Genomic DNA, 12,576 nt, shown 5'->3' with positions numbered 1-12,576 from the left:
CATTATAAATATCACGAATACAAATCAAATAGTTTTCTGGTTATGCGTAAGGTATGCTTTACGCATGCGTGCGTTGAAAGAAATGTTTAATAAAGTAAACAAATAAATATTAAGCTTCTTTTTTTGTAAATTTTGATACTCTTTAGATCATAATTGCTCATTATTTTATAAATTACAGTTTCATATTTTTAATTTTATAATTTCTGCATGCCATCTTACCAGATTTAAACTGATGATCTATAATCCGGAAAAAACGATAATTCGGAATCGCCGAAGTTCCGACGAGTCCGGATTAAAGACTTTTGACTGTATATCTAAAATGTTGTGATGGATATCATGACTATTAAGCAGGCAATTTTCCACTACATTTAGTCATTCAGTGACTCAAGGTCTTATAATATTTATTTTTCATCGTAATTTTCAGTGTCATTCTATTCTACTGAAGTAGTATCTCATGGCCAGGTACTTAGTGTTGCACCAATACATCATCTAAGTATCAAGAATTGTCAGGACTTCTTTCATTGTTCTGTAATTCGAATGTAATATCTGAAATTGGTATTTTATTTCAAATGAATAATAATTGATGAAATATTAGATTTTGTGCTTATATTAGTGTATTTGCGTTTTATGAATGAAAAAGTATAAATTCATTTGATATAAAGTGCAGTTTTTATATTATATAACTATCATGTGCATCACAAAGCAATATTATTGAATTATGAATTGAATGAATATGTCATTATATATGTTGTTATAAAAATGTCATTTCACCAAGACAATTGTAGGTGCGCTTTCGAGTGATGCAAAAAGAAAGAACAATAAAATAAAGATTTTACTAGCGGATTTCTGTAGTGCTTTGAATAGTTAGTCTAGTGATAGCCTATGAAGCGTTACATAATTTTTCGGTTTATCCAGTTCAGTCCCTGTTGTGTTTAAAACTTCCTGTAATATCTGCAATCTATTGTCTTGTATTACATTTCCAAGATTTCTGTATGTGGGAAAAATAGAGTTAATTGCTGCCTTAAAAATAAGAGATTTATTTATTTATTTTGCATGTTATGATTTTTCCAGTGGTATTATTGTTGTGAAATATATATTTGAAAACAAAAATTGAAATTAAATGATTTTTTCTCTCCTCTTTTCAGATTATGTCTATCATTATTAGACTCCAGAATCTGCCATGGTCTGCCAATTCTGTGGATATACGCCGTTACTTTTCCGGTTTGTCCATTCCGGAAGGTGGAGTCCATATCGTAGGAGGTGAAATGGGGGATGCGTTCATAGCATTCAGCACCGATGAAGATGCTCGTCTTGCAATGGCTAAAGATGGTGGCAAGATTAAAGATATGCAAATAAAACTTCTCCTCAGCAGTCGTACAGAGATGATGCGCGTTATCGAGCAAGCACGGCAACAGAACATTGGGGCTAGTGTTCAGCCGATTCAGCCAGCAATAATCCCTCCGCAAATTCCTGTTTTGCCTCCTCCTCAGCAACCTGCTAGGATCATGGCTCCAGCTGTAGACAGTGATAGAAGAGTTCGCAGTCCAAGCCCGCATCGTCGAAGTAGAGAAAAATCTCCTTCAAGAGACCGCCGTCGTACTCCAGATAGGCGCTCTTCTAAGCGCGATCGTAGTAGGAGCCCTGCTCGGAGCAGTCGTGGCTCTAGTAGAGACACTGACCGTCGTAGTGATCGCTTCAAAAGAGATGACCGACGTTATGAAGAATCGTCTCGTTATAGAGATGAACGGCGATCTGGAAGAGATGGGCAGCAAGAAGTAAAAAAGTATCCTGATGCAGACCACGTTAATAGTAGATCTCAACTTCATGCTACTGAAGGATTTCGAGAAACAAGTCATGGATTTTATGATAATGTAACATCTTCTGCAACAACTGGTAACTATTCTTATTCTAATCCGCAATCATCTGCAAACAGCAAAGTTTACCCTGGTGTTCTTTACAACTTACCATCTAGCGATCAGAATGTATCGTCACGTCAGACTGATCTTACTGGAACACAAAAATCTGATATTGCTCCTATATTAGATCCACGGACATCAGCTGGGCAACAAGCAATGCTTTATGGCGCATTAGGTTATGAACAAAGAAACACATCCACTTACGATCAGCAAAGTATTCCGCCTTTTGAGCAAAAAAATATTTCAGATTTTGAGCAGAAGAGCGTACCACCCTATGAGCAAAGGAATACTTCCTCTTATGAACAGAGGAACACTCCTACCTATGAACAGAGGAGCACGCCTACATATGAACTGAGAAATGCACCATCGTCTTATGACCAAAGAAATGCACCAATTTTTGATCAAAGAAACGTACAACCGTACGAACAGAGAAATCAGCCCTTGTATGATCAAAGAAATACATTACCTAAAGATACAGTTCCATCTACTAATAAGGACGAGCAGTTTGAAAAGCCACGACGTCGTACACGATTTGAGCCTGAGTTTCAAACTCCACAACAGACTCCTTTCTTTTCTTCTTCAGAACCTAATCACAAAGTTACTCTATCTGATTCACGTGAGTCACCGTCTTATAATGGAAATAAACAAATGCCTCCCGATCCTCGAGTTGGACCTCGAAGTGCTTGGCCTCGCCAAACAGAAGATCGCGTAGAGAATGCATCTTGGGCAGACAAACGTCAAGGACTGCTAGACCCTCCAGTTTCAAATAATAATGATTTTGTTCAGGTTGTACCTATGGAACTTGAATCAACTCCTGATGCTCCAATTGAAGAGAACATTTACATAAGACCGGAAGAACCTCAGAGAGGGCCGCTTTTGCCTTCTAGACCTGCGCATTCTTTTCCAAGAGGCAATTCACCAAGAAATGATGATGTAAGACGAGAGATGCCGAACAGAAGAGCTCCAAATGATCATCAGCAACATGTATCTCCGACGCTTACGGTTGAAGTTAGTAGACTTCCATCTAGTGCTAGAGTTGATGATATACTACATCTTTTTCGTGGCATCCCTATCTCCCCATCTAACATCCGTATTCAGACAAATGCTCAAGGAGCGGAAAAAGCGTTTGTACGGTTTGCAAATTCTGCTGATTTTGAGGAAGCTCTTACTCGACATACTCCTGGCCAGTTTGAAGTGCATTCATGTCCGTCTTCTTCATTTGATGCAGCCCTTCGTTCTCAAAAATCTCGCCCAAAACCGAAGCCTCGGGAAGAAGATTTGTGTGTTCAAATGCGAGGCTTGCCATTTTCATGTAAAGAAGACGATGTTGTGTGTTTCTTTGATGGTCTAGGAATTCTTGATCTTTTTATAGATGTCGGACCTGATGGAAGAGCTACGGGAGTTGGATATGTTGAACTCGGAACTCCAGAAGATTTTCGATCGGCACTTGCAATGAATGGTAAGATGATTGGTCACCGATACATTACGGTGTCTGTTGCTAGCAAAGAAATGATGGCTCTTGCAAAAGGAGAAGAATATGTTCCACCGCCGCCGCAACCAATAGGTCCACCTCGGCCTTCCGGACCTCCACGTCCATCTGGTCCTCCAAGACCATCTGGTCCTTCAAGATCATCTGGTCCTCCTCCACACAATCAAGTGCCTTCGAATCAAAATCGAAGTCCCTCATTCTGTATATCCTTAAGAGGTGTGCCAGAATGTGTAACAAGCAGAGATATAGCAGACTTTTTCAGTCAAGTGAATGTTATTCCTAGGGCTATTCATATTATGTTTGGTCCTGAAAAAAGACCATCTGGAGAAGCATTTGTGGAATTCACATCGAAACGAGAATTCGAAGCTGCGATGGAGACAAATGGTAAATCTCTACTCGGTAATCGATTATCTTTGATGTCTATCCCATTTAGGGAAATGAATGAAATTATAAGGAGGCCTAACCCATTACCTCCTCCTCCCACTCCTGGACCGTTACTTAGAACTCCATCTGAAATCGAGAGGCCTCGTAGACCTCTTCTTCCCCAAGCACCTACTGATGTGGCTTTCAGAGAAAGACCGAGGAGAGATTCTCCCATTCGGGGTAACCGACCTCGTATGGAACAGTTTAATCGCATGGAAGGACCTGGCAGACCACCTTTTTCACGTATGCGCGGACCTTACCCAGTAAGGCCTTTCGGCCCAGAAAGTCGTTTTCCCCCACCAGCTGATCGTTCGATTAAAGATTTTGGTGCTCCTGGTTGTGTAGTTTCAATTAACAACCTGCATTTTCGAGCAGGTTTAGAAGAGTTATTAGACTTCTTTAGGGGTTACACTATTTCAAAAGACAGTATTATTCGAAAATATAATGAAAATGGACAGACTACTGGTGAAGCTAGAGTATCTTTTCAGAGTCCCAGAGAAGCACAGAGAGCTGTCAGAGAACTAAACCAGAAACCAGTCATGGGACGACCCCTGACATTGTCAATATTATAGATTCATATTTATAAAGCTGTAAGTAAAAAGATCAGAAAGTGTGAATTGGTTTATTAGCTTCCTCTGAAGTAGACGTACTTGTAAAGCATGTTAAGGTACTACATATGTTTCACAAATCAACATATTCTGTACAGTGCATTCATTATATGTATTATGTCTTTGTATAAAACATCACTTGTAATTTGCTACTCATTTTTTTTTTCATTGGAAGTATTTCCAAATAATAAAGAATTTAATATTGATTTCACTATCGGTATTTCTTGCCTAAATAATACCTTTTTTTTTTTCATGATAGAATAACGAAGAAAAAAATACCCGAACCTCTATTCGCGTTCCTCCGATTACTGTTTCTCCTGCGCAGCTGCATCGGGTTCCGTTCAGGTTTGGTTTTATTAATGAATGTAGTGAGAAGTAGGGGAAAATCATGTTTTTAATATATGCAGTTTTGCAATGCACCTGTTGATTGCTGAAAGACTAAATATGCTTTTAATTCATCTTTTAGACATGTGCTCAGTGGAGTGGAAATAGAAAGGTACCTGTTTTTTATATTATTACATTAGTACTGTAAATATTGAGTGGAGTTTTATATTTTGAACATTATGGTGTCTGTACGAAATAAATGAGAAACACATTACTAAAATGAATTTCAAACTTTTTCAATCTTTGCGGTAAAATTAAATAAGAGATTGCAACTTTATGTTTAATTTTGTTTAATACTTGTATTATAAATAAATTCGCACGAGCTAGGTTACCAGAAAACTGTTAATAGCGACACGCACACACATACATGTGTTGTATATATATATGTACACATGTATACAGATATATATATAAATGTGCAATTCAGTCAGTTATGGGAGCACATCGCTTGCAAGATTTCTGCAGTCTTCTTAGTTACAAGAGTCTCGGTGATGATTGCGTTTCCAAGCCGAATATCATACTTCCAACCTTATTTCGGAGTACTAAAACTGAAAATTCAATTTCATAAATGAATAATTTAAGCAGAGAAAAAGAAACTATGCTAATACCATTGACACTCTTTTTCTCATTCTTAAATTATTAAGTATTTGAGTGTTGACTAAATAAAAAACCGTGAAGATGCATATATTAGTTAATAAGTTGCAGTTTTCATTGAGTAAAAGTGAATGCATATACTGTTATGTATTCTACAAGAAAAGAAGCATTCCGGAACAACTTAGTGCATTATGGAATTATTATTTATCGAATAAATTAACACTATTTTCTAGAAGAGAAGTATTTAGTTGTCTCTGAAGACAAAGGGGGCGCTTAGCAATTCAAGTACATTAAATAGAAAATTCCTTTATACGAAATCTAACATATAAAATTACATTCAATACATTAATAGATATTTCTAGAAATCATAACTTATCAGGCTTAAAGATGGACAGAAATGGAGGTAAGTAATTTTTAATCATGCTTTGTGTTGGAAAATACAAAGGTTGGGGCAAAAGTCATGGCAACTATTTTTTTCTTGTAGATATGTGAACGGATCACTAAACCTATATATGTCATGTGGAAGTTCTGCAGGCATAGTGTGTATGCAGAACAACAGTGATAGCTGGCTCTGTGGTAGCGAGGGCTCTGAAATCAGCCAGTTGGTGAGTGCCATGCGAGACGGAAGTAACCCGTGTTGAGCAGCACGCTTACATCAAAATAGCCGTTCTCCGAGGGAGAAATGCGATGGAATGTCACAGTGAATTAGTAGAAGCCTTTGGGAATATTGCCCTACTATATCGTACAGTAGCACAGTGGGTAGGAAAGTTTCAGCAAGGACGTGTTTCAACCAGTGATGAGCAACGTTCGGGACGACCGGTGACTGCGGACCGACTTTGCACATGCCGTCATCGAGTACCACATGGATGAAGACAGACGATGGACATTACTGGAGTTAGAGAGGGCAAGTAGCATTGAGAAACGCACCGTCCACAGGATATTGCGTAATGAGCTAGCGTCAGAATCCTTCCCCAGTCAAATTGATGGTGATCGTCGCGTATCACGCCAGAGGTGTTATTGTTTGCCACTTTGTTCCTGAAGGCAGAACAGTGACCGCACAGTACTACAAGGACTTCCCGGTGCGATAGGTACGAGGTGGCGTTCAGGATAAACGTCCGGATTTTGTGGACAGTGCAATAATTCTGCACGACAATGCAAGACAACATAAAGCAGAGTGTGTAAGGCAGCTACTCCAACATTGGGGATGGGTAGAATTGGAGCACCCACTGTACTCTCCTGACCTTTCACCCTGTGACTTTGATCTCATTCCCAAGATTAAGGAACCAATACGTGGTAGGCGGTTTGTAACACGAGAGGACATTGCTAATGCTGTGCGCCAACAGATGACCCGATTCACACATGGTGCGGCAAATGCTGAGGCTGATGGTATTCAGCGCCTCCCACATCGTTGGCGGCGTGTGGTGACAGTAGCAGGGGACTACATTGAGGGTCTTTAGGCCCAGTTTTGTCATGTTAACTTTATGTGTATTGTGTTATTATTCTTTTGCACGGGGAAGGCTATATTGCCCTGTATACTACCGTAATAAATTCATGTGTTACGATATTTCAGTGCTATTCACTGTCCACGCATATAGTTAAGACCTTGTCCTTTCGTCTGTATATGTCACAATTTTCAACCGGAATGGTATCTTCAAGAAAAAAAGTAGTTGCCATGACTTTTGCCCCAACCTACGTATGTGCTTGCGTTTCGCTAAACAACCAAAATTAGCATCTGCATTTTTACAAAGACCTTCAGAAACTCAAGTAGAGTTGCACTAATTTCAAATTCTAATATCAGATGTTCCTATTAGGTACTGTTTTCGAGTACTATGTACTTTTTATTCCTCCCTTCAAAAGTCTTACTCTACACGCATAATCTGTTACAACTGGTGGACTGGAAACTCGGAGAACGGGCTGGCTGTGTAATTTTTTTTACTCATGTAACGTGTATACAAACCAATTTCTCTTAGAAAAAGCTCCACGAAGGCAACCCTCGCCTTAGGCAGATAGTCCTCGAGGCTTTGCCGTAATCACATAAGCCAAAAACAAACATTTAGAAAGTCCTCCACATGGCATCCTTTCCCTCAGGCAATAGCCCAGATGTTCTTTACCGTATTCACTTTAAATGAACAAACTTATTCTTAACAGAACTAAGTAATTCATTAATTCATATGACAGGAAGCTTTTTGAAAAGTAATTTAAATGGCACAATCATACTTAAAATAAAATTATAATATTTTTCATAAATAATTCTGGTGCCAATTACTGATCTTAAACTGAGATTGGGTTATTTGTTGTTATGTTTCCAAATATGTGATGAACATGTATATGGTTACTGTGAGGGATTAATGTAATAATGAGTGCTAATAAACAAATACATTATATAGTCAAAAGTCAATGGGCACTTAAAATTTATAGGTAAATGCGAGACGGGTTGTTGTCTAACTGTGGTAATGTAAATAAAATTCGACTCTCACTTTCCGGTAATAATTCAAAGAAGAATGCATTTAGAAGAATAACAACAAAATGATTTCGAAATCGATTTCTGTACTGTAAAAATAAAAAATATGACGTGTACAACACGACTTCCTTGTACGGAATATTAAATTATAAGCATTTTTTCTTGCATTTCATTTAAACTTATTGGATTGAATTAAATCTACTTTGTCGACAGCGCATAAACCACAATATAATAAATGCACTCTTTAAAATTCACTATATTTGTTTACCCTAGTGACACTCTGGCGCTAGGTTCACTTAACAGTGTTATATTTCGTTCATATTATAACTCACAATGCACAAAATTTATATCATTTGAAGAATTATCTAATCGTTGCCACATGTTCTATTCAAATACTATAATAAAGCTAGAACAGTATATAAAAGAAACAGTGTTTTGCAGACAATTTAGTACTTCTCATTCAATTAATTCAGTTCACACTTCGCGACAAGGCAAAAATACATAAAAACTCAAAATATCTATATTAAAAATTACGAAGTAAATCTTAAACACTTATTTCCTCGAAAAAATTCCAGAAAGGATTAAGCATGATTTAATTCGCAATAATAAATGAAGGTGTTATCTTTGTTGTTGCGAGCTAAGTTTCTCTAGACTGGCAACAAATCCACTATTCTGCTGTTTTAAATGTAAACAAGCAATGGCCGCCATCAAAAACATTATTAGGCTTACCGGCACTCCAGCAACTTTAAAATTGTTGATAATTCTAAAATATTGCATATGCAAAATTAAAGATAAGAGAAATTGTAGAAAGCTCGCCAAAAAGTTAACCAGGAGCTGTGGCTCCAAGAAAAGTTCAACACATTTAAAAAAAAAAAAAACGATGTCATTGAAGGGTGAAAAATATGCTATGCGGTAAATTAAATATATATATATATATATATAAATATATTTATATATGTTTGGTGCGGCCGATTGCTACATGTTATAACAGTCCTATAATACAAAATTTCAACGTTCTGAGGCTACTCGTTTTTGAGTTATGCGTGATACGTACGTACATACGTTCGTACACTGCCTGAAACTTTTCGCGATTACAATAATACTTCCTTTTTACTTTGTACAAGGAAGTAAAAATGAGCTATAACTTTAAGTTTCTGCCCCTTCCCCATAAGAGGAATTTTCCACAAATTGTTATTTCCTGAAAATGTAATGTTTATTTTAGCATTAAAAACACATGCTCAGTTAAAATTAAATTAATTTTTTTTTAATGCTATTATATCATCAAATATTCGCTGTTTCCAATTTAAATTTCATTTAAATGTTTCTCTTGAATGCAGTCACGTTTTTCATTAAACTGTTTGAAAACTTTGCGTGTTATTATAACAAGGGGAAAAAAAAAAAAAGAGGAATTTAAAAAAAGAACGTGCTTTATTTAGTACGCTTGTGATTTTTACCTCTACTGTATATAGCGTATACGAAGTTTTGTTAAAGTTTCAGATTATTTTCTGGACACTGGGTGATCAAAAATCATTTTATTGTTGCTTCTTTGTTTTCATAACTAATTTTCTGGTGGAAAATGTGAGCGCAAGAGTGTCATTTGCATGGACATAGAATTATTTGTGAGTATTTCTGTTGAAATTTGAAAAAAATTCTAAAATCCAAAGTGTCCAGTGACTTTTGGCTGTATAATGTATATGTTTCCGGAAATCTATGAAATGCTGGCATTCTGCAGAATACCTAGGCATTGTATGCCTGGCATTTTTAAGCAAAGTATGAAATATGAGAATTATTTTATACAAGTGCTTTTGTTTTATAAATTACAAATGCTATTTAGGCTAAGTATATAAAAAGGTTATTACTTAAAATTATCATTATTATATTATATTATATCATCATTACTAGCATAGCTACAGAAGGTATGAATTTTTTGACGACACTTTGTGCATGCATGTGCTCAAGGAAGTTAGAATAGATGGAGTAAGCCTTCCCCGTATGTTCCCATGCAATGAAAATGAAGCCATGATACGTCACGACTGATATGGGAGAGTCGTCGGCCATGTTGTTGCGACGCTTTAGGGTTGCAAATTCGGTTGGGGGCCAATCTTTGGCTCTTTAGCGGTATTAGTTAAAACTTTAATTATTTAACATTTTAGGACCTTTTAGAGAATCTTCAAGTTCCGATTTTTCGCACTCATATAAAGATGTGTGACTTCTCTCTTGTAGTTTTTTAAAATGACGAATTTCTCATATGATTCATGATACGTTTTTAAAACATTTTCACATATATTTCAAATTCATATATAAGTTACAAAAACTTTCTTGTCAACTTACTTCTGAATTTTCAGTTTATACTTTTACATACATGCATACAATACATGCATAATGTTAGACAACTCAAAATGTACTTTTTGACAAGAGATTTTCCGCAGCTGTATTCTTAATTTCCATGAGGTTATAATGGTTTTGAAATCACGTTTTCATATTTATGTAACTACTTTTCTTTTATAATTCAAGGTAGTTTCATGTATTATTTAAAAATTATAAGCCTTTCAATACACTACTTGTATGATAATTCTTAATATCTTAACTATGCCATTTCAGTACTGATGGAGTTAAGCATATTACTTTTATTTACATTACACGTTAAATTATTTAGAGAACATTAAAGCTGTGGCTACAAATTTGTATGAAGAAAACTTCAGTAATTTTTAAGTTTCTAAAGCTTTCCTGAATCAAAAGTTACTTTTCTAAAATTGTAATACACCTTTAAATTTTGATGTTTTAGCAGAATGCTATAAAAACTATTTCAATGCTCTAATGGCTGTGGGAATCTATATTTTAAAAATATATTTTTATATAAATTTAGCAATGTAAAAATTCCATATCAAAAATACTATTTTTGTTCTTTATTTAGCTAAAAAGAAAATTTTAAAAATTAATAAATACACACATAAATAAATAAAAAATAAAAAGAATACCTTTCCACACAAAATTTGCAGACACTATTTACTGATACATTTGCTATTGAGAAAATACTTTATACAATACATAGAAAAACGGGTAAATTTATGAATTAAACAAGGGAAAAAACATACATAAAATTTTAATTTTATATTTGCTTTATACGAGTAGAGAATTTTATGTTTGCTTTATACAAATAGAGAATATTTGTTAAATTCAAATTTCATTCCTTGAAGCAGTGGCGCAAGAAAAATATTAAAATTTAATTTAATTTTACTGTTTTCTCGCGAAACAATGTTGTTACTATATTATTATACGTATCTGAATATTTAATGATAATTCAGTACTCTTTTGTTATCGGGATAAGAATCAAAAATGTATGTCTACACATACGTACATATGCATGGTTCATTTATACATACATATAGAGATTTCTGAATCCGGTCCCGATAACAGAAGAGTACCAATAATTGTCCTTATTAATTAATTTGGATAAGTAAATTATTAAAATCCCCTATTAAAGGAGCTATCCTAAGAGACATATTTTATTTAAATATATCTCATTAATATGTTAAAAATATAGCTTAAGTGAGTTTTATGTGCATACTGTAAGGAGGGGGAAAGCCTTAATTCAAAACCTGTTTTAAAGCAGTAAGTAAATAAATAAAATACATTGCTTTTATTAGCATCTCAAAAAATAGTGTTTTTTTTTGGCTTCTAAAAACAAATCCTAAGCATCACATGATGATAGATAATAATCTTACATAAGAAGAAATATCTGATTAAGAATACATTCTTTATATTTATTTGATAAAAAAGAAGATCAAAACATATATGCAACACCACATTATGAAAAATCCTTGGAATCATTACAACACTGTAAGACATTGATTAGTAAGGTAAACATCAGTTGATCATTCTTTCACAGTAGCAATAAATGTTTCATTTAAAATTCTTAAAAATATGCCAAAACAAATTTACGATTGGTGCTTAAGATTTAAGGTCACACAAAAGTAAATTTGATTTAGCAGAGCTTGATATCTTCCATAACATAAAAGTAACTGCTACATGATGGAAGTTTTTGTGAACAAAATACAAACATTTTATAAATACTTAACCTTAACGGCTAACTTCAAATTTATCCAATAATGATGGAAACAATAATGTAATTGAGTACTGCAAATTTACTTTGCATAACATTTCTATGTAAAATCTGAAATTTATAATAGGTGAAGGACTTTACATTATTTAAACAATGAAGCCCCACTTCTGAAAGGTAGGACTTGGACAAGACATATAGGACATTAAAACATACATTACCATATTATTAGATATATTACTCAATTATTACTTTCAATAATACTGTTCTTTTGCTTCTTAATGCATATTCCTATATATATGTAAAATTAAGCAAAAAAGTTATTTTAGTTTAATCCTGATTTTGAACAAACCTCTGTGGACTTTGAAGGCAATCAAATACAGGTTTCTCTTTTTTAGGGGCAAATCTGAAGAAATGAGACCTGTGTCTGATAGGCCTCGAAATCAGTAATTTTAATCAAAAACTATATCAAAATGACGTTGCTTTTATGCCTCATTTTAAATATGATTATTATAATAAAATAACACATTTAATTATATATATATATAACAGCAAAATTTAAACAGTATTATGAATTATTATCCATTAAAAATTTCAATTTTTAATCTATTTTTAGGCACTGAAATTAAAGCTTATCATAT

The 12,576-nt window shown here is 34.6% G+C and overlaps 1 protein-coding gene across 1 annotated transcript in view; it reads left to right on the top strand.

The window, feature by feature from the left end:
• LOC118184967 (uncharacterized) overlaps window positions 1-4,648 on the top strand; it is a 66,946-nt gene extending 62,298 nt beyond the window's left edge. Inside the window, exon 2 of the mRNA XM_035354727.2 lies at window positions 1,146-4,648. Within this exon, the coding sequence (XP_035210618.1) occupies window positions 1,149-4,400 (3,252 nt within the window). The 5' untranslated portion in view covers window positions 1,146-1,148 and the 3' untranslated portion in view covers window positions 4,401-4,648. The remainder of the gene's footprint in view (window positions 1-1,145) is intronic.
• The last annotated feature ends 7,928 nt before the right edge of the window (window positions 4,649-12,576 follow it).

Source organism: Stegodyphus dumicola, chromosome 8, assembly GCF_044657685.1.
Source record: "Stegodyphus dumicola isolate Sdum_Otavi_A_Nest chromosome 8, ASM4465768v1".
NCBI lineage: Eukaryota > Metazoa > Arthropoda > Arachnida > Araneae > Eresidae > Stegodyphus > Stegodyphus dumicola.
The sequence above is the reverse complement of the archived record's forward strand: the minus strand, read 5'-3'. Positions and strand labels throughout refer to the sequence as shown.